General features: G+C 50.5%; 1 protein-coding gene across 2 annotated transcripts; it reads right to left on the bottom strand.

The window, feature by feature from the left end:
* Positions 1 to 5,241: 5,241 nt before the first annotated feature.
* On the bottom strand, positions 5,242 to 21,681 carry LOC119109021 (transmembrane protein 192). 2 transcript variants are annotated; one of them, XM_037232562.1, is made up of 6 exons: positions 21,556 to 21,676; positions 15,645 to 15,809; positions 12,645 to 12,767; positions 10,186 to 10,300; positions 7,149 to 7,319; positions 5,242 to 6,182 (listed from the first exon to the last, which is right to left on the bottom strand). In XM_037232562.1, exons 1-6 carry the CDS (start codon positions 21,634 to 21,636, stop codon positions 5,914 to 5,916), a joined length of 924 nt encoding a protein of 307 aa, XP_037088457.1. In that variant the 5' UTR covers positions 21,637 to 21,676; the 3' UTR covers positions 5,242 to 5,913. The 2 variants fall into 2 exon arrangements, with proteins under 2 accessions (XP_037088457.1, XP_037088458.1); XM_037232563.1 differs by lacking the exon at positions 15,645 to 15,809 and having other exon boundaries at positions 21,556 to 21,681.
* Between the last annotated feature and the right edge of the window lie 704 nt (positions 21,682 to 22,385).

Below are 22,385 nucleotides of genomic sequence, written 5' to 3' on the forward strand. Positions count from 1 at the left end.
TTTTTATTTATGATACATTCATCCTTCGTCCACAAAGCCATGCCTACACGATGCCCTTGGGCCCTTGGGGTCCAAGTTTGTCTATGGCAGCCCTAGCAAAATGGCTCCGCAGGGATAAATGTTGTGTGTTGGGTTATTTTGATGATATATTTACCGCATTTTATCATGAAAGAGATAAGATCACTGCAGTTATTTCACCTGTCCAGAAATTGCATGAGTTCTACGACTTAATGTCGATTATATTGTTCGATACCTGAACAGTGTTTGAACCGATATGCTGCAAACAGTGACGGACTCCGCAGAACGGGCCTAGCCATTATATATGCACTGTCGTTTCATCATACACAAAATGGCGCGCGTCGAAAGGACGGTGGACGTGGCACGTTTCTGACTGTGCGCGCTTTCTCGTAACTGCGCTGGATGTCCCATTAGGCCAGTGAATATAACGGTTGGCCTAAATACGCTTGCATTGGTGACGAAATCAGTGTAACTAGAACCGGTGAAGTCTGGACCACAAATTTTCATGTATCGAATTTATCGGGTCCGGTCGTACTAGCCCAAAAGGTACCGCCAATCCGCCTTTCTCAGATTTGCAAATCCTACCCGATCCAGTCTGGCTCAGCATAGATATGGTGGTGTCAAGTTGTGATGATTCGGGCTCACATTTTTGATGTTAACAACACAAAAAATTTCGAGGATATCAAGCCCTAAACAGGTGCATTTAAATGCAGTTTATCTGACTTGTCGGATGTTATTTTGCATCGACATGAAACAAAAAGTACCGACGTGGTAGGTAGGTAGGTGGTTTCAAGTACCATTGAAAGGGTCCCGAAACCTTCATTTTAAGGGTCAACCCCTTCCGCAAAATAGGCACCACAAACCATCATTGTGGAGTAAAGTAAACATTGCTTAATTATGCACCCAATTCCAGCGGACAATACAATGGGTCTCAGAACATACAATACACCAACTTGGTGTCCCGGCACCAATCAGGAATTGGACTACCTGTGCCGAAAAAGGACACTTTTGCCTTAGTGACATCTCCTTTTGTTGGTCCTGTGCCAGATGCCCAGGCCAGGGGGCTTACTGCATCAGGGATGAGACCCTGGCATGATGTATCCCTTTGAGGCCACCCCCCCCCCCCCCCCCTCCCGGATCGACCAGGGTACCGCGGTTCCCGTACGGCCAGAATAGCAGTAGCTAGGTACCCCGAGCTGAGACTAAAGGACCCTTCAGCTCCTGACCAGGAAAATACACATGCGATTAGATTGTGGCAAAGTTCGTACTATTGGCGTGATAGTTACCTCGCTCGCGGCAGCCTTTCTCGTGAGTCCACCAAAGAGAGATCTTGTCAAACCACAGTTTCTACTTTCTAGTCACTTACACGCACCAACACTCACACCACAACGTCCACCCACACAACCAACAGCAGTCTTGCTTCTTCGATCCCACAGAGGGTATGAACATACATGGTGACCGATCGCGCGCCTTACAACTGCACGCGTCGGAAGTGATTCACGGCCACAGGGTTGAAAAATAATGTCATAGTTTTCCCATGAGAAGCGAGTACGACATCGTACGATGGTCGGCGAAGCCAATCACAAATAAGGGTATCGCCTTGCGATCCCAGAACTTTTTGATGCAAATGAGAAGTAGTGAAGGTCTGAAGGCGACTTTTTAAAGGAAATATCGAATAGCATTACGGAAGCGGCCCTGCCGAAGACTTCGCCGTCGTCCAGCCTCAGCCCACCGCCACCGCTCCGCTGCCAACGGGCTCCGACCCTGCCGAAGACCTCCCGCCGATGATCGGCTGCCCGGTGTCAGCGCTGTCGGTCTTGCTATGGACATTAACCCAGGACAGGATGTCAATAACATCGGCCAGCCAGCGACAATGGCAACTGATCGCGAAGAATGGATACGCTGCGAGGCATTATTTGAGACCAGTCCAAGTTACGTGTGGCGATGGCAAGTGCAGGCAAAGGTGTGCTGGAAAGGTGTGACAAACGTGCAGCGCCAAAGGATTAAAGGCATGGTGGATCGCTTTGCGTGGTCAGCTCGTCGCCAGTGGTTCCGGTGCTACGTGAAGAGGAAGCAGGTCAGGAGCAAGAGGAACTACCAGAGCGTGGGGGCAGAAAAGCACGGAGCTCTTGTTTGGACGCTTCCGCATGAAAACGACCAAGCCGTTCCCGTTTTCGAGCCGTTCTTTTTGACAGCAGTGGACTTGAAGTCTAACAACGACCAGATCGTCTGGCACGCTCTAAACTATGCTAAAAAGGAGGACGAAGGAGGAAGTGAAACACCGAAGACCAAGATGGACTCGACTGTCATCCGAAATTACGTCCAGAGTTATCGGCCATGCGCACATCACTATCGGCACAATCACGCACCGAAGCTTTACAAACAGCTATTGGCATGCATAACAACCTGACTGAGAAGCGTGGGAAATAAGCTTCGAACGGTACCGAAGGGAACTAAAGCTGTTGAGTGTAAGCTTAACCAGACTTGGCAACGAGGAATTGAGAACTGTACTCGTCAATTGCGCAACGCGAAATCAGTGCATAAAGCCCCAAACAGAGCTGGCTTCGCGTACGTCGGTGGGTGCGGTCAGTGTCAGGAGCATAAGACACATTTGGTCAGGGCCAGCGAGGCTAGAGCTGACTATCGAGAGAGAGAGGCGAACAGCAGGTGCGATGACGACAGATACCTGTGCATCGCAGGCCTAATGAAGGTAACGCTGATTTCTTTCCTTCCTTACAAAACGGTCTCCTTCAGACCCCGTATTGTTGTTCATAACGAAACATTTACTGCCCTTGAGAGGAAAGGAAAAGTAAAAAGGCCGAAGAAGTCGCTGGCAGTCCTGTGGCATGAGGCAACAGCAGGTGCTGCGACGTACTGGCGCCTCCTCAGGGAACATTAAGACGAAAAGAGAATGACAATCTTCACAGGCAACTGTCAGGAGCAAAATCAGCCGTGGATTAGCCACTGTACAGACTGTCGTCCATTAGACCCCAAACGCGATGGAAAACATTGCTGCGAAATACCTGGAGAAGAGCCGCACTTCGATGGGCACCGATTCATCTCGCCGTAGGTTCAAAGAAAAACTTAAAGGCCAAGGTGTCCAAATTTCAGGACTTCCGGCGAGCAGTAGAGAATACAGATATGAAAACGGCCACGATGTACCATGCCGACCTTCGCGTGTTCCACGATGGACCATCCTCTAAAAAGCTTAACTTGCTAGGCAAGGAGGGTCTGCGACCACACCCTCAGGACGTTCGCTGTCTGCAAGTTCTTGGAGGTAGTGAACAGATGTACATCAAATAGTATCACCTCCAACAGCAATGGAAGGCGTCCAGCCTCATGAAAACTACCTTTGACCCACAAGAATATCCAGAACGTTGCACCAAACTGCGCGGAGGTAAACTGAACAAGGTGAAGATAGACAAAATCGTGGAAAGACTGCCACCACTGACGCCAGAGCACAAACACGGCTTCTGGCTTACACTGCAAAAGCAGGGCAGCGTTGGCGTGCGGTATCTGTCGGACTGATGGGTCACGCACACATGGACAGTGCGTGAGTGTGCGGTATCTGACGGACTGATCGGTCACGCACACATGGACAGTGCGTGAGTGTGCGGTATCTGGCGGACTGATGGGTCACGCACACATGGACAGTGCGTGAGTGTGCGGTATCTGGCGGACTGATGGGTCACGCACACATGGACAGTGCGCCTATGAAATTCACTGCGCAGGTCAGCTGACCTTCCGATACCTGATGTGGGTATCCACTACCCTTGCGTGTTTTTGGGCGGAGAAAGTATTCTTGAGAAAACAGATGACTTGTGATCTACTCCCAGTACATTGTGTATGTCAAAAATACATGTTCGAAGAACATGACGTGTTTAACACTGATATTACCCGCTTAATGAGGGAATCCGGGAATGCTTTTGGAGATGCGACATGAGCTTCGATTTGTAGGATGATCTCTTCAAGGTAGGTAAGGAGGATGCTGTCCACGGTGCTCCAAAAGGAAGTGCAAACACCACCCACTTTAAAGTCGGGTCAAATCTCCCCAGTTTAATCTCCCTACGCTTAAGCCTGTTGATACAGGCCATCAAATTCCAGCCTCTCTACGACGGAAATCAGTCAATTTTTAGTCACTGCTTGGAGTTATATGCCTTGCATATATTTGCGCTTGCCCTTACCTGCCCTGAAGCACCCTCCTTACCATCAAAATAAAGCGCATGTATGCACCCGTTTTTTCATTGCACACGGTGGTGAACTTGTGTTTTTCTGATAGCATCCATTGTATTTGTGTTTTTCTTACATGGCGGAAGTCACGTTAGTTGCTACAAATGTCGAAATATAAAAACCGTTCCTGAATTTCTGTGAAGTTCATGTGTTAAAGCGAGAAAAACAGCATGTAAAGCAATTCATTTCGGTGTGTCGAATTTAATGGTATATAATTCAAGTGTGTACGACAAACCAATTGTGCGATATAGCAGAAAATCAAAGAAGCTCTCCCGAAAAGCTGCAAAATGCGAACGCACTTTTTTGTGCGGCAGATTTTCGTGGATGGTGGTAACTCGCGTGTGTTTTGTGCACGAGCTCTTAGACGCCAGATCAACCCAAACGAGCGATCAACACCACAACACACGGGGTACTATCAGCCACATGGCGATCAGCACCGAAATACGCCGGGTACCGTTGGCCACGTGGCGATCAGCACCGAAATACACGGGGTACCGTTGGCCACGTGGCGATCAGCACCGAAATACACCGGGTACCGTCGGCCACATGTGCTCGCGTTGGCCCACGGCGCCAAGAGGCGTGCCACCACGTATGTTGAGCGGAAAGGAGGGCATTTAAAGCACATGGTCTGGTGAGCGCCAAGATTGAGTGAGTTCGATGATGCATATCAATACATTTCCATGCATCATGCTCTTGACTTATTTGTATGCTTTCCATTCAATTTAGGATCAGAGCCTGCGGACGAATAGATGTACATTTTTGGGACATACTCGTTTTGTTCTCAAATGTCTGGGCGCGCACTTTAAAAAGTACTGCCTGTCGTCGGGTCAGCGTGCTTGAAGTGTGCGGGCACCATCATACTGACGACAGAATGTTTGTTGCTGCTCCGAGACAACAAACCCGCGCTTTTATAATCTTCAACACAGGTGTAAGATGCAGCGCAGGTGTAAAATACAACTCAGGTAAAGAAGCAGGGCAACTAAACAGCCACCAAAAAAGCAAGCGATGTCTGTATTTGTACGGCATACGTTACATAATGAACACTCAAACCCCACACAAGCAGCTTCTTGGCCGTCCCAACTCGGGGTAACGCAGGCGTCCACCACAGGAGGCCACCAGATCAGAGCACGATCCAGAGCACAGGCCGGCTCAAGGTATTCGAGAGTGAGTACGCGCAGTGCAGCCGCAGCTGCGAAGGTAAGATCAGCGAATAGGCGGTGAGTGGCAGTCAGCGCCCGCTAATACGCCCGCCAACCGGTCCGTCCCCGACAAATGCAGGTCCACCGAATCCTTCGGGTCCACTGAGGTCTCCGAGAGGGCAGTGGAAGGCGCCAATGCCAATGACCCTGCCAGTGTCAACCGGAGACCGACGAAAAGGTGCAGTTTCCGAAGACCACACCTTTCTGCGCCGCGCCGAGACCCTGCCTGTACGACGCGTCCTGCCTCGGTCGGACGCAGCGTGCGGCGCCGTTGCTCCTGCCTCGAGCGCACCAGCGCGCCTGCCGAGAACCACCGTCCAGTGGCTACCGCGCCCAAGACGGTGTTCTCCAGACCCATGCGCCAGCCGACTTTGGACGTCCACATCCGAGGACTTTGGTCAATCACCGGTGGGCTCCGGACTCGCACCAGCACACTCAGTCAAGCACCACATGCGCCGGCAGCTGCCTACGCCTGCGGACTCTGGCCGCTTCCCTCGGCGCGCAGCCGAGCGGACGTCAGCCTCTCGTGCTGGTCTACGATCTTCCGTCCGAGCATGGTGTTGTGCGCGCGCAGCGCCTGGATGCAGTCGGCCTGGCGGCGCAGCAGCCGTCTGACGTAGGCGGCGTCGTCCTTACTGGGGCGGTGCGAGCGGGACAGGGCGCGCGACGGCAGCTCGGCATCCTCATCCGCCACGTCCGGCGGGCAGCGGGCCGCGTTGAAGCGCAGCACCAGACCTGACCGACACCGAGCACGGGTGATGTCAGGATGGGGGAGGTTATAGCGCAGCACCAGACCTGACCGACACCGAGTAGGGTGATGTCAGGATGGGGGAGGTTATAGCGCAGCACCAGACCTGACCGACACCGAGTAGGGTGATGTCAGGATGGGGGAGGTTAAACCACAGCACCAGACCTGACCGACACCGAGTAGGGTGATGTCAGGATGGGGGGGGGGGGGGGGGGGTTAAACCACAGCACCAGACCTGACCGACACTGAGCGCGGGTGATGTCAGGATGGGGGCGGTTATAGCGCAGCACCAAGTGTGACAGGCCAGACTGACATAAAACACGTTTCAGCGCAGTATCCGGTATGGCGGGCACGGAGTCAGGGTTCAACCGGGATGGAACAGGCATCTATGCAGCACGAGACCTCGCCGACAGCAGGTGAGGTTAGTACGGGGCGGAACATTTACGGCACAACACCAGGTGTGGTGGACACAAGATGACAGTTGCGTCAAGGTGCAAGGGGTCAAAGTGCAGCATAATGGATGCAGACCTGATGGACGCGGGAGGAAAATACAAGTTGTGTTAGAAACGTCATGGTGCAACACAATACCTGACAGGTTCTGACTAATACTTAGTGTAGGTGTGTGTGGATTGGTTGGTGTGAATTGCGTTACATCAAAGCATGAAGGCTGACGAGCCTGGACTATCAATGGGGCTCGACTGTTCCGCTCACTGTTCTGCACCAAACCTGACTGGCGTCAAATGACGTTCATGTCAGCATGGGACAGATTGCAGCACTGCGCAAAGGCGCGACAAGCACGGATCAGCAAGCTATGCACATATCTGACTGACGAGCGCGATCAACGACAGTGGGAGCTGAACAAATCTGCTCGTAAGCACCACGTACAGACCTGCAAGGAACTGACCCGGTTCAATCTGCCGACCTCTGGCCATGGGCTGCTCCCGAATACTCACGCAGGTACTGCACCAGCACGGGCAGCAGCACGATGGTCTCCAGCGTGACCATCAACTGGACGTAGTGGAACGCCGAGAGCGGCCACTCGCCCGGCAGGGGCGACGGGTTCGGGTCGGACGGCGGCGGTAGCTCGCGCATTATCAGCGACAACAGCAGCAGCAGCACGTTTCCTGTCGGTAAAATCCCGAGGTGTCTAGGTGGTGGGCGCTGTGACCTCAGGAGAGTCTGGAGTGGAGGACTCTTATTGTCAGCAAGTCTGGGTTGACTGGGTCAGGGAGTCTGGGCTGACTGGGAACAGGTAGCCAGCGAAATCGGGCTGGTCTGTGGCTGGTGGTCAGGAAAGCCAGGCTGACCGGGGCCACGGAAGCCAGGCTCGTCTGCGACCTGTCATCAGGAACACCGGCCTGACCTGGGACGGATCGTAATAAAGCCGGGACTGATCTGGGTCACGTTTCCATCTGCTCGCTGTCTAAAAGGAGTCACATGCCAAACGCCCTTAACAAAATGCGATGGCTGTGGCTTCGGCTTTCGTTTAAAGATTTAAACCGTGTACTCTGATGCTCATTGCGTTGCCAGCTGACTCCGCTCCCGTGAATGGCTTCGACGTTGTGTGGAACTAACACAACTCCGTGGCTTTATGAAATTAGGCCCAGGGCCTCCTTTCCATATGCTACACTGATGTGTATGCTGTATTTCGATGAGCTGAGAACGATCGCATGGTCACGATCGTCACCATCAGTTGGTTAGGCGCCTGCTCTCCGATTCAACCATTAGAGGCGGGATGAGTTTACGCTACTTTGACGACAGCTACTATTTGCTGATGCGGCTAATGTATTGCGGCTACGACTTGCTTCTTTGCGACTGGGATGGTCTGTTGTCGGTGGCGCAGCCGCGCCAAAAGGTACGGTCACGTGGAGGGCAAGATGGACCGTGCCGAGCATCGAGGTACGTTAAAGAGAATGCCCCTCACTTGAAGATATTGAAGCCACCATCAGTTATCATGAGATAAGCCTCCCTATACCTAATGGCATATTTCAAGTGGAAAAGAAAGCGCAATTTCTTCCAAGTTACAGACAAGACAATTTCTCCGTTTAGAAAGTATTCTCCTCAATACGTCATTGTTTGACTACGTCATCCAACCTTGCACAACACTGATTGAGAGCTAACTGACGAGCGTTATACCTGGAAATCATGCTTACGAACGCCAGATATGAACGACTCGACACTGATATTTTTATTGATCTTAACCGCCGCATGGTTAATGGAATGGCAATATTTGAATGTCGCTATTATGGAGTCATGGATACCTGGGTGACCTTGAATAGTCTCCCAAAAAGTCTGCACACCTTCGCGGGCGTGTGGCTTAGAAACTAGAGGTGTTTAGTTTTTAAGAAAGGCAGGGCTGTGAACTGCACCGAATGATCTTCAAAATAGCTATTTGGCTATTTCAACAGCTATTTATATATAGCTAAATGACTATTTATATTTTTATTATTATATAATTATTATCATATAAATGGCTATTTCAGTTCAAAACCCCCTACAAATATCGAACATTCAATAGAACAAGAACATTCAATAGAACAAATATCGAACAAGTTTCAGCCGCGAAATTCCATTGCAAACATGCGACTTCACGATTGGTTGGCAACGCCACGGCTTACACAACAAGCACTGCTCAACGTGGGTGCTGGCTACCCGTACGTGGCCACGCAGAATTTCGAATGGCTCTGACCAGCTGGGCTTAAATCTTTCCTTGGTTAAGGGGAATGTCCCACATTTGAGGATACTGAATCAAGCATCAAAGATGATGAGAAAGTTCACTTATGACTGTCGGTATACTTTAAGTGGAAAAGACAGTTCACGACAACACAATTTCCCCATTTAGTAAATCTGCTCTTAAATACGTCATGGTCTGATTGCGTCATGCTACCTTGCATAACATTGACTCAGGGCCAATTAACAGCCGTCATGTCTGGCAATCGCGCTCACGAAAGCCAGATGTGATTGGCTCGACAATTTTATCTTTCTTGGCCTTGATCGACGCATGGACAATTAAATGGTAGGATTTTGATCACGTCACTGTGACGTCATGCATTCCAAGGTGACCTTGAAATACTCTCACACATCTTTGCGGCCTTTAAGCTCGGGAACCAAAGCGTTTTGGGTCTCAAAAAGGCATGGCCGCGAGCTGCATGGAAACGTCTTCAGTACAGCTTTGGCAGTTCACAAACTCTCTACAAATGTGGAGCACTCCCCTTGGCTTGAGTATCGACCACCGCCTGAGCTAGGCGTGAGCCGGATCACTTTTTTACCAAATGTATGAGTTATAATTGGTCTTTGCGTAGCGTCGAATGCCGGAAATTTCAGCAACCTATGCTGTTATTTTAGTAAACACCGATACACGTAACGAAATCACGCTTCTTGCCGAAAGATTGGTCAGACCGATTCGGTCATTTGTTTGAAACACCCGCTTACTCCGTTGTTAACACTTAACGACCTTTCGAAACTCACAATATATATATATATATATATATATATATAATATTGTATATAGTATATTGATATTGATATTGCATATAAGGCATATATATATATATATATATATATATATATATATATATATATATATATAAACACGTGGTGACGGGCTGAATATTGAATGAGGAAGCAGGCATCTGTATTTTATATGTAGGTATATCTTACAGCATGGGAAATGTCTGTAACAATATTATCTATAATCTATAAATATATAGCCATATAACAAATAAAGGTAATATCTTATACTAAGGGAAAACTCTGGCGTTTGGCCGCTTTAAAGTCGAGAGCTGTTCGTGACACACACCCCGAAACCAGGCATTTTTCTTGACGCATACGTACAGGGACCAGCAAGGTGGGTGTCCCTGGACGACGAACGGGGCGCCAGCAGTGCGACACCCGACCCGTACACCACGGGGTAGCAACGTCATCCGTCTTGTCCAGTCGCGCGTACGCGGCGCACCGCATCCCCTCCCCCACCCCCACCAGCCTACCTACCGACTGAGTAGACAACCGCCGGGAGCTTCCGATGCAGCCGTGACGCCTGGTGAAAATCGGAGTAGCCGTGGATGTATGAGTCGAAGTGCAGGCGGTGCAGAATCAGGTGCAGCACCTGTGACGGGCAGGCCAACGGTGAGGGCGTCGCCTGCTGGCAGCGCGGGCCAAACCACCAGCGGCACAGTCAACAGCACATAGTCAGCCGGCGTGTGCATTGGTTTTCTGTCTGACCTGCCGCCTTTCCAGCAGTTCGGCACACAACACAACAACGTACTCTGTTGCGGCTGTGTCACCCCGAGTCACGGCACTTGTCATTAACGGTATCACGCTGGCGTGGCAGTGTTCCACCACTGCGACGAGATTACAGCTGCCTTAGGTAATCCGGCCCTATCAGACCACGCGCTTGCCAGCAATGCCACCTGGCAATACAATAATGGAGAGAAAAAAAAAACGAAGAAACGGCCTGATCTTTTCCTGTTCATACAACGTACTGACGTCGTTGTCTTACGCGCATCATATCGTGAAAAGTATTCGGAGGTGGGGCAAAACTAGGACCAAGCAGCTCAACCTCCAAAAAATGTAGCTTCCTTATGGGATTTACGTCACTGCAATAAACAACCTAAGACGAGCTTGGGCTTCACTTTTTGCATCAAATAATCAAAAATGAATTAACAAAGTAGTCAGGGACATTTACTACCGCCCCAGGAACATTTAAAATACTTTAAGTTTTCTTTAATTTTGTTATGTTCCAGCACACACAATGGAGATTACAACGAAACTGGCGGCCCTTATCAACCATAAAGGGAGGGAGCTGGTTTCTTTGTTGTTCTTTTTTGTAAGGGCGCACGGGGCCTTCATAAAAGGATGGAGAAAGGCTGAAGGCTGAAGGAAGGCTGGAGAACGTTGAAGGAAGTTCGCCCTGTGTAAGGCTTAAGTTATTCCATGATTTCGTCATGTTCCAGCAAACAGAGAGAAGGCAATGGGGGATCCAAACCAACACTGAGCACCAAGCTCAACATTGCAGGAGGGGGCGGCGGGTACCCAGAAACGAGCAGATATCGACAGCCCGGCGCTGGTCGTCCTGCTGAGATGTGCCGCAAGACGGCCACCTCCCGCCCGAAACAATCCCGTACGATTCTTGGTACTGTGACCTTCCGAATGTCGAAGCATGTTAATAAACAGAACACCATCGGCTTTTTCCTTAAGCGACTTATTTATGTTGAATGTGTCTGCATGGGGACGTCTGATGGCACTTCGAGTACCGAGCTGGGGCTTGACCTTGCTTGATCTCATTCGACCCGAGGGTCATATAAGATCAAACAACGTCATATATTACCTAGGGGCCTCAAAATTGGACACAAATCAGTCATATACATGCCTACCTACCCTATGAATTTGGTGTCTCTAGTCCTCTCTTAAATTTTGGCAGCTCAGGGGAGGGGTAAAACTGCCCCCTCCCAACGCGTCGCATTCGACCGGTCACAAATGTGCATACACACAGGCCTCGAATCAACGGGATGCAAAAGCCGTCGGTTTCGAAACATAAAACATATGCTAGTTTTAGTTTTCAATGTCATGCTGGCATTTTGGAACGGGAAAATAAAAGCCCAGAACCAAACATTGTTTCAGTGTATTTTCAGGCCAGTAGCAAACATGTGGTGGTCTTATACGCTAACTGTGCCGTATATGTATTAATTAGATTTACAGAGTAAATTAGCTGCTGATGCAGCTTGAATTAAAAATTCAGAACTGTTACAACAAATCATTCATATTTTCGACATGCCGAAAAACAACTTTCCTTGAGCTGGCGGCTGAGATATCGAATCAGTTTGGTGAGGGAAGAGGCAAAAAGGAAGATGGGTTTTTATTGATGACGGGGAGTCTGGAGAGTGGCCAAGGCCGGAGTGGTACCACGCCGACTTGGCAGTGCCCGGCTTCAATGGATGGCATGCGGGAAAAGACATTTACATCATTCAGACAGTTACAAATAAAACAGGTGCGCTGCAAATAATGAAATGGCTTGAGCCTCGCTGCATTTGGACCGGGGGTTTGGTAAAGTCAAAGGCACAGGTGCAGGTTGGCTGGTCGATCCTATAAGAGGGAACTTTCAAAAATGATTGATATTAGCTTCTGCTATTCTTGTCTGTTGACCTCCTTTGTCACCGAGGTAAAACGCCTCTGATTTTACCTGTGAGATGTGCGTCTGAAAAAATCTAGTCACCGTTTTAGGCGCTTGCCATATACGGCATTCATCATCCTACCAGGCATGTCGTTTGTCACGCTCACGCTTACGCTCACGCTCACGCTCACGCTCACGCACGCACACACGCACGCGCACGCGCACGCACACTTGTCTAGCCTGCGGCGGCCACTGTCGCCTTTTGGCCCGTGTGGTGGTGGCCGGGCCAGAGATGGCGCTCGGTGAGACCAGCCGGTGGCGCGGCCCGAGCCCTACTCACCCCGCTGCAGATCCAGGTAACGATGTGCAGCAGCGTCTGTAGTGTGCATGTCTCCAGGCCGCAGTCGTCATATTTGCAGAAGAAGGGGAACGGCAGCAGCAGCACAGCCAGCAGCAGCGCCACCTATCAGGGCGGGCCCAGGCCGGTGAGCATGGTGGCTGGCTGGCAGTCATTAAATTAACATCACCTCTCGATGCAATGGTTATGCATTCTAAATGGCATCCTCACACATTTTCGTAGTCGTCTTCATGGTGTCGACTGTATGCGCGCAGCCGACGCTGAGCGGGGTAAAGCTACCTATCAATAAGGGCAATCACTGACACCCTGGCGGACGCTTTAGGAAATAGAAGAAGTAATTCCGGCCCTATTTAAGTACGTTGGCACAACCACTTTACGGCATACGTTTCCTTCTAGCCGATAGAATTCACGTAGTGAAAGCCTGCTTTTCACAGAGCTATGAATCGAATTATTACTGGCTAGTTCCCATGAATTCGGTACAAGGCGAAAGATCGTGTCACTGTCTTGAGCCGATCCTTTTTTAGAGAACTCTCGCCGCACACCACGTCAGACTTTTCGTGCACGGTACGCCGTGAATTCCCCGACTTTTTCGACATGTTGGTCTCAGTAGCTCAATCGGTGAAGTGCTTGACCCGTCATCAAGATGTGTGTTCGAAGCCGTGACGTTTTAGAACTGCTCTACCAGTTCGCTACATAAGATGCTGAATAGTTTGCTCTCAGCCAATGCGTGCTGTCAGTGTAATGAATTGTACAACTCCGTGAGAGTGTCTTGCAAACATTCTGGCCGTGCCATTCATTCAAATCATAAATACATTCGCTACTGTAGCACTTCCGCTACGCAGCCCTCAGTTGCCCGCTGCCAGATATTGAGTTTAAATGGAATGTTCCACATTTGTATGGGATTTTCAGCTGAAATAGCCGCCTGTAAGACCATTCGGTGCAGTTCACAGCCCTGCCTTTCTTAACACCTAATCATGCAGTTCCTGAGGTATACACCCACAAGAATACAGATTATTTCTACAGACTTTTTCAAGGCTTTTCAGAAATGCATGATGACATGGCAACGTCGTTCAAATCCTGCCATTCCGCAGCCTATGTGGCGGTCAAGGCAAAACATAATATTCTGTTGAGCCGTTCAAAACTGGCATCCGTGAGCTCGATTTCCAAATGCTGCGGATGTCAATTGGCAATCCGTGAATATTTAGCATTCTGCGTAATTTAAACCCGCGTCATCTTTGTGCCACATAATATAAAAAGTTGGACGTTCCCCCATTTATTACTAAAATAAGACTTGCCACTTCAAGCACCGTGCTTCCTTCTCTCAGTGAGTTTAAAGTACTGCAAGGGAGTGTTAGGGTGGCAGAGGATGTTGAAAAGCTGGTTTAGTTAAGCATGACCGCCTGAAAATGCACCATGGCCGTGGTGGAAACAATCTAAAACTACTGCCCGCCACATTACGGATGGATTGCGCACTGCGCCCTTACACGAAGCCATCAACACCAACTATCAACGAACAGGTGGAACGGGTGTCCGGGGGAACGGGGAACCGAACGGGAACAATACAGATCTCATACCGAAGTTGAGCAGACTAGAACCGAAGTTGTGGTGGTGGGGGTGGGGCCTGAATGGAGGCTCGTGATTTACTGTTTCCGGAAGTCTTCCAAAACAAATTCATACCGTCCAAAGATGAGACTGAGGCGTATATTTTCACCGTTTTGGGGCCACCCGCCGCACAGATTAACAGCTACAGCAGCACGACTCAGTACAGTACAGAACACAGCTCAGTAAAGTACAGTGCAGTTTTGTATAGTACAGTATAGTTCTCGCGTTTTTACCAAAAATTACGCCTATTACGTTCACAATAGGTAGCGTAGTCTGGTTTCTAATCTAGAGGAAGATGCGTCACCAGCCATGGGGCGATTCTCGGCCGGGCGAGGGCTTGTTGCTCAGACCACGTTCAGAAGTTAAGGTTTAGACTGGTAGGCGATGGGATGCCGGCTATTGCAGGAGCACTTATGCCAATCTAGCCCCTATTCAAATTTGTACATGGTTAATGTCGTTTGCTCTACGCAACGTCTCTTCACTAACGACACTTTGCTCTGCTCGGGAGCAGCTCGCCGCCGCTTCGCCGGCCTAGCGGCCGGCCGGCGGATACGGCCGAAAATCGCCAGCCCTCGCCGGCATCGTCAGGTGATATTAGGGGCTACGCTACATCAGGGGTTATGAGACACTGGGGGTTATGATACGTCAGGTGCTTTGATATATTAAGAGTTGCGGTACATAAGAGGTTACGAACATCGGGGATTACAATACGTTAGGCGTTATGAAACATTTCGGGTCATTACGCACTAGGTGTTCTGATACATCAGGTGCTGTGACATATTAGAATTTGCGAAACATTACGACTTGTGAAACATTAGAGATTTGATACATCAGGCCTTACGATACATTGGGTGTAGGGACACATTTGGGATTACAATATATTTGGAGGTCATGGACATAAGGATTTGTTATACGTCACGAAATGTAATGCCACGGCACAGATGGCGTTCAAATCTAGGCCCTCATGGAGCCAAAGGTACTAACCACGCAGTCATTACGTCCCCCCCCCCCCGCCCCCATTTTCACGGTCCACTGGGACATTATGTCTCCATCCCGACCTTCTCATACTGTCAGCTGCGTTCCAGTTACAGACGATAGAGGATTCAACGACGTCACAAAACTCAAAACTAAACAATTTACACTTTCAGCTGCACGCTACGCGTCGATAACAGAGAATTTACGAACGTTGCAGTTCTATGCTTCAATTCATTCGGTGGCAACAATCACCATGCCGTTGGCTCAAGCCGACCGTGTTTTTAGATTCAGCGCTGCAATTTTCACATGGCCATGAGGTGATGGGCACGTGGAGGTGACTCCGAAAGGTGAGCGTAAGGCTGTGTCGCGGCCCTCTGCGCGTGCAGCCGGCCAGCGCACACTCACCAGCAGCACCATGTGGACGGCTATGCAGGGTGTGACGCGCAGCGGCCGGAACATGGGCTCCAGGTCCGAGACGACCGAGTGGCGAGACGGCACATCCTCCGACGGCACCAGGCTCTCCTCGTCAGAGCGCGCCATGCTGGACGCCGAGCCAACGCTCGACTGAAACTGAGCCGTCCAACACGCGGTCACACCACGGCCGGCTCTGTCAGGCGGCGGGCACGAGGGACGGGCGTAGGTGGGGGGCTGACGACACGCGGCACCGGCGTTGAACGACGCCCTGGGACGGGCGGTACGGGATCCCCGCCGCACGTCCGTCACGAGAACACCCAAGGCGGCACGTGACCACAAGCGAACCGGCGCAGCCGCATGGAGCGTCTGAGATGGATTAGCGCTAAGCGATTAGGTGGTGTGGAGAAACACCTTTCACTATTGTGCCCCGCTGGACTTGGTGCTCCCCCCCCCCCCTTCACACACACACACACACAAATCAAGGCCGCGGATTTTGGCCACTTCATTCTCAGATGACTACACTCACAGATAAACCGCATAACGCATACCGAGTACTTCCTTCCCCGGCGACCACAGCGGCTAGAGTGATTCTGCCATGAAGCTTACGGTGGGTGATGTGCAAAACGTCCCATGAACAGTGAGCTAACACGAGGGTAAGAGTGGCGGCCCGGAACGTATACAGCGCCAGATGAAGGAAGTTCGACCAATGGGCGTCTGTGACAAGGCTACGCCTACTTGCACGGCCGCTGGAGGCAGGGAGAAGGCCGGTGCTGGCCAGCTGACGGACGGCGTCTCGAAACGCCTGCGGTGCTGCCACCGGGGGTGCCCTCAGCAATAGAAACCGTACCGCTTCACCATTTTACCCGCACCATTTCACCACTTTCCCCGTACCATTTCATCACACCCCACTTCGACTCGCACGCGATCGCCGTGCATATCGAGGGCTGGACTGTCTGGTACATTAACTGCAACGAGGAGGTCTTGCTCAGGTACGGCTAGAAACCACACGAAACTGTGCAGTTCATACCTAACAAAGATGACATGTCGCAGCAGCCAGCTCCGTTGCCAAAGGAAGACGCTACGGACGCCATGAATGAGACTGGCGGCAGGACGCGGCCTGCAATACGGTCACTCGGCCTACGGGCCTCCAGAACATTAGCAGCGCGTGCTCCCTGAACGCGGTGCTGCAATGCCTCAGCAATGCCAGCGTTGCAGCCCACTACCCGATGTTCCAGCTCCCTTAAACCGGATCCAAACACGGAAATGGTCACTGCCCATGGTGTCATCTCCAACGCTGCAGTCCAGGTGCTGAGCCGGCTGGGGAGCAGAGAGACTATGGCCTAGCGCCGACGCCTGACCGAATACTATTGCTGAATGTAAAAGAGTTCCTGCATTTTAAAGGAATGTTTCACATTTGAAAATATCGAAGCCAGCATCAGATATGATAAAATATGCTCATCTACAATTATTGGTCTAATTTTAGGTGGAAAAGAGTGCTACCTTTCAAAAACGCCATCGTGCCTTGTAATTCATCGTAACTGTCACCCTTTGATTACGTCATAGTATCTTGCACGACACTGACTGCGAGTCGATTGAAAATTGTTGTATCTGGAAATCGTGCTCAAGAACGCCAGATATGAGCGATTTGATACCTATGTGTTTTGGCCTTGACCACCGCGTGACTAATGGGATGCCAGGATTTAAATGACGTCAATGGCGTCATGGATGCCTGGTTGAGCTTGAGATAGTGTCCCCCCCCCCCAAAAAAAAAGTCTGCACATGCTCGCGGACGTATAGCCCAGAAATAAGAGGGGTTTAGGTCTTAAGACCTAAATCCCTCTAGAACGTCCTAACAGAGAAGCCAGGATTAAAAGTCAAAGTCAAGTCAAAACCCCATGTAAATGTGGAACACTCCCTTACAGATACATAGTGCGGCGCCATGGACACGATTACCAGAAAGCTTCCAGAAGTACTTCTGATGTCACACACTCAAATAGAGTGATGTGCGTTAAGGCCACCCAGAAGCAGAAGTAGTGGAGGGAGTCCAAATCGCACATGCACATGCATACCAACGGAAAGGCGAAGCCTGGTGGAGCGTAAGCGAACAAACAGTTATGTGACGGTGATTAAGGCGAGGTCGCACGGCCACAGCCTGGAGCTTGGACCGCAGTCCTTACCCTCCTGGCTACACGCTATGGTGAACCGCGAGGAGTACACCACCGTGTGTAACGTGCTCTCCGTCAACGCGTCGTTGCGAAACATAACACATTTCTTCCACGAGCAGCAATGTGCAGACCCTAGCTATCTCCTGCAGCGCTGCGGGTGTGGGAAAGAGCTTGCTGACGACAGCCTGGAGATCTAGGGCATTCGCCCTGATCTCCCCAAAGTTCCATTGTAAAAACGTCTATACAAGAGCGCATTGAACAGGCGGTAAAAAGTGACAAGCTAAAACCAGACACAGCTTAAAAGAACTAGGTTGCGCCAATTCCAGAGCCAGACGCCTCCGACCGAGAGCTGCGGCCCCGTGCCCCACTCTGAGACGAGTCCCGGCGCTCCCTCCGTCAACTGCAGGCGGAGGACCCAGTGGGATACATTTTATGCCGGCATACCCAGTCCGGGGTGGCCGCGGGGGGAGGGGATCCATCGATGGGCCTTTACCAGATGTCTGGGGACCAGTAAGGGCCTTAACCGGCCTTCTGCGTGATGAAGTGTTGTTTCGAGGGACGGGCGCTTTCTTTGACTGCCTCGGACAGACGAGTTGCCGCCTTGGTACCCTCCAGCTCCGCCCGGCACGCCAGGCAGGCTCCACCAGGCACGTCCGCTTGGTATCGCAGGCGCGCCCGTCTGCTTCGTAGCGCTCCATTGTCTCTGACGCTCGTCCACGCGCACTTGCCAGTAGCGTCGGAGGCGACGAAGGCAGTGACGTGTCCAGAGAGGAAGCAAACGGGGGCGACGGAGTGTCCGACGCGGGTGTCGGCGGAGGCCGCGGACCACAGCTGCGTCGGACTACCATCAACCCCTCCTTTCCAGGAGCGACAGCGGCGCAAGGGAGGCAGGCAGCGTGAGGGCTGCCAGGCGTGCCGGCGTCGCGGGGAGGGGGCGGGGAGGGGGGGGGGGGGCAAGGACCCCGACGGGCGCCGGCCGCCTGTCCCACCGCCACTACTGAGAGCCCGCAGGGTCTCGAGCGCGAAATAGGTTGTAGATCTGACATTTTATCGATGGTAGTGTGCTGTGGTGCTAAGCTTTTGGATTCTCTCCAAAGGACGTTCCGATGTGACTCACCTCGTTCAGTTAACCCACGCGAAATGGATGTTCCTGGCGTTATACAGAGAAATGGTTTCCTTCTCTTCCATGAGGGTCCGACAGCCCACGCCAAAGATCGTGTGGGATACCTGATCAGTACCCCAGTTCGCGCGCCATGGCTGCACAGCGTCACACTGGTCCCCTTCGTATTCAGACAAGGCACACTTGCCACAGGCTGGTCGGCTTCGGCAAAGTGGTTTCGTGTCACTGAAATGCTGGCACTGGGAGCCGCGCACAGGACTGAGAACGTTCACTCGAACTTTGCCGACGATGTGGCCAACGCGGATATGAGGTTATATATGACATGATGCATACATATATATATATATATATATATATATATATATATATATAATATGGCACATATGACGCCAGTTATGGTACCGGTAGTGTAGTGATTAACACGACTGCGTTAATCACTGCGCGTCTGGGAAATCAGAGGTACGGGGTACGATTCCCCGCGGTGCCCGCCCTTCCTGCCAGGGTGAGAGGCAGGCGACGCCATACAGCCTCAGCAGCTAGGTGCGTCCTAAACCCCTAATGACGCACACACACACAGACATGGCCATACATACACAGATATGATTTTTGCGCCACATCTCAGCAACTAGGGCATGTCAAACCGTGATAATGAATGGCTTTTACTAAGAATTATGGATTTTTCTCTTTTGCGCAATTAGTCACGTTTTGTGCCAAATCGCTGCACCCAGGGCACGGATGCACTAGGGAGTAGCATGCGTTAATGAGGAATGGAACGGACAATCACATGACTTGGATTGTGGCGTCACGTGTGCACGAGCCAGGAAATTGACTAAAAACGGCCGCTACCGACCGTTTTTCACTGTTCGATACAACGCAGTGTTGTTAAATGTAACGGCAGTGCGTGCTGTCATCATTCAAAAGGCTGACAGTTGGTGGAAGGGGCAAAAATCACCGACGACGTTTCGCGATCATTCGCCGATCCCGTGGAATAGGTTCGGCTGTGTTGCAGAGAGCGCAGGCGAAATGCTCTCTCTCCTGCCGCCAGAGACCGTCAGCACCTTGCGCGGCCTGCGGCCGACTCTTTTTCACACTTAACGCGATATCTCTAGGCCACTAGGGCACCTACAACCATGATTTCAACCGCAAAAGATGCATAATGAAAATTTTCAAATTTTGCATCAGTGCAGCGAAGCAGGCGCGTAAGCGCTTATGGAAACTAAAATCGCATTGTATACGGCTTCAATTTCCCGTCCCTCCCAAAAAAGGCCAGTCTTCCGAAGCGGGGACGGACCACGGTCAGTTGAGGGCGCGGAGCGGAAACAGGAGCTGACGGTGCCGACGCGACACAGCGTATGAGTTACTGAGTTTGTATATGCTATCACGACCAACGATGAAAAGCGAAACATGAGTGTGCCGGTGACAGCTACCTGCCTTATTGTGTATATTACTAAGGCATGCACACTATTACAAGGCACTTGTGTATCTTACTAAGGCACTAAGGCATGCCACCGTGTGCAGAGCCATAGCAGTTGAAAACGAAATGCAGGCCAAGTTTGAATGTCATGCAGTGTGCCTTTTCACCTGCCCCAGTTTTAGAGCCGTGGCAACATGCTGCTGACACAAAAATGAATTGATGCAATTGTAAATAATGAACAGCTAGCTAACAAAAGAAATGCACCTGGTTTGAACACCATCATAGATGAGTAATACTGTATGATGAAACTATGTGCTTGTTGTAAAATTAATCCCAAACTAAAAACTAGCTGTTTGGCAAAAATCAATGAGTCAGTACAGGCACTCACTGTTAACAAAATAGACCTATAATTTTGCATTTGTTGTGGCAGATACAAATTTTCTGTCATTTGTTGTGACAGCAAGTGTTGTGCAGCCCAGAGTGATCACACCATTCACAGCATTCACAGCTTACAGCAGCATGCTGAAAAGTAATAATAGGTTGCTTCAGTGAATGCAATGCTTTCACATCCACGCAGTGCAGCAGCTATGGCCGCTTCAATCCAAAGCATTGCTCACACAAGTAATAATGCCTGTAACAACAGGAAAATGTTGACTCACAAGCAATGCTAGCATGCACATAAAATTTGTTAAGGTGGTAGTATTTGCATGCACAATAATACAGTACATTACTTTTCTTAAGACAAATGCACTTTCCCAAAACCATATCATATCATAACTATGGCTGCTTGACTCTATATGCTGCTGTCCACAGCACTGACTGGGAATGAAACCCAAAATAGTTTTCCTGATACCAGATTTCAAAATAATATTCAGGAGTACTTAAATGAAAAACTGAGCATGGGGTTAGAGCCATGCAAGCCCTCCCTCTCTGTATGCAACAGCATCTGAGCACATGCCCACTACCTACACCTGGCTAAATGGCAAAGCATAGGGTGAACTCAAGCAGCATGGGTTCAACCCCACCTTTAAGACGAGCGTCCACAAGCGTCACCTTCTTGTCAGATGAGGCAGGCGACGTAACTTCAGCGGCCGAGTGCGTAGTTAGACCCAATAACACACGAGAGCATCCCGCACCCGCATTGCTATTACCCTCCATCACTCCATGCCCACCACGCAACGCAATTTTCAATTCAATACGTACCAATCGGTCCACGGCTCCCGACGGACGTTGCCCCGCAACAAAGCTTGGCGTACCCACATCCATTTCCGTTGATCTCTCCATTTACTTCCTTGCGGTAGGTGGGGAGGGGGATTATTTTGTTTTCAAGTCGCTAGAGACTTTTCCTGATAAAATATCTCAAGTTATGCTTGGGAGTTCCAGCGCGTATTTATTCCAGCACATATGGAAATTCCACTACTAGTAAAAAATTGTGGAAGGCTACCAGATTCGAAAAATTCTCTTACTTGCGCACGTAATACCAAACAAGCATTTGAAGCTTGCACACATCAAATGCGTTGTGTATGCTCGGCGCGCCTGACGTCATTCGAGCCTGCACGAAGGGGTCAAAAGATCGCAACGATGCTGGGCACTGTGAGCAAGGTTTGTTTAGTCACTCTTTTAGTCCTTAAGTTTAAGTTAACTCTTTTGACTCTTTAAGATAAGTCACTCTTTAAGTGGGTTCCTGGTTTGGTTTCCACTGGTCCTGATTTGTGACTAGGCTGTGACTTTGTCCTGGTCTGATGCAAAGCTGAGCTTGTATCATGAATTATGTTAGCAAGTTAAGCATAGGCATGATTATGTCTCTGAAGGTGCGGAGTGAGATAGGGGTCTGCCCAAAGGTTGGTTCTCCCTGGTGTCAACAACCTCTGGTCCTGATAGGGGTGGGTGGGGGGGGGGGGGGGGGCGGTGTCGAGCGACCCCCAAGGCTTCTTGAATATAACTCTCCGAATGTCGTGCAATCGCGCCCGAATTTTTGGTAACTCATGGGGCACCTATTTGTACGTATTTTGACACAAAACAACGCGCCCCTA

This window comes from Pollicipes pollicipes, unplaced genomic scaffold (genome assembly GCF_011947565.3).
Source record: "Pollicipes pollicipes isolate AB1234 unplaced genomic scaffold, Ppol_2.1 Scaffold_7222;HRSCAF=8563_pilon_pilon_pilon, whole genome shotgun sequence".
Taxonomy (NCBI): Eukaryota; Metazoa; Arthropoda; class Thecostraca; order Pollicipedomorpha; family Pollicipedidae; genus Pollicipes; species Pollicipes pollicipes.

Coding starts and splice junctions, on each gene's coding strand:
- LOC119109021 (XM_037232562.1), bottom strand. CDS start 21,636: ATGGAGAGATCAACGGAAATGGATGTGGGTACGCCAAGCTTTGTTGCG. Junction 12,768..15,644: donor CCGTCCACATGGTGCTGCTG/GTGAGTGTGCGC, acceptor CCGCCCTGATAG/GTGGCGCTGCTGCTGGCTGT. Junction 7,320..10,185: donor GGCGGTTGTCTACTCAGTCG/GTAGGTAGGCTG, acceptor TTTTACCGACAG/GAAACGTGCTGCTGCTGCTG.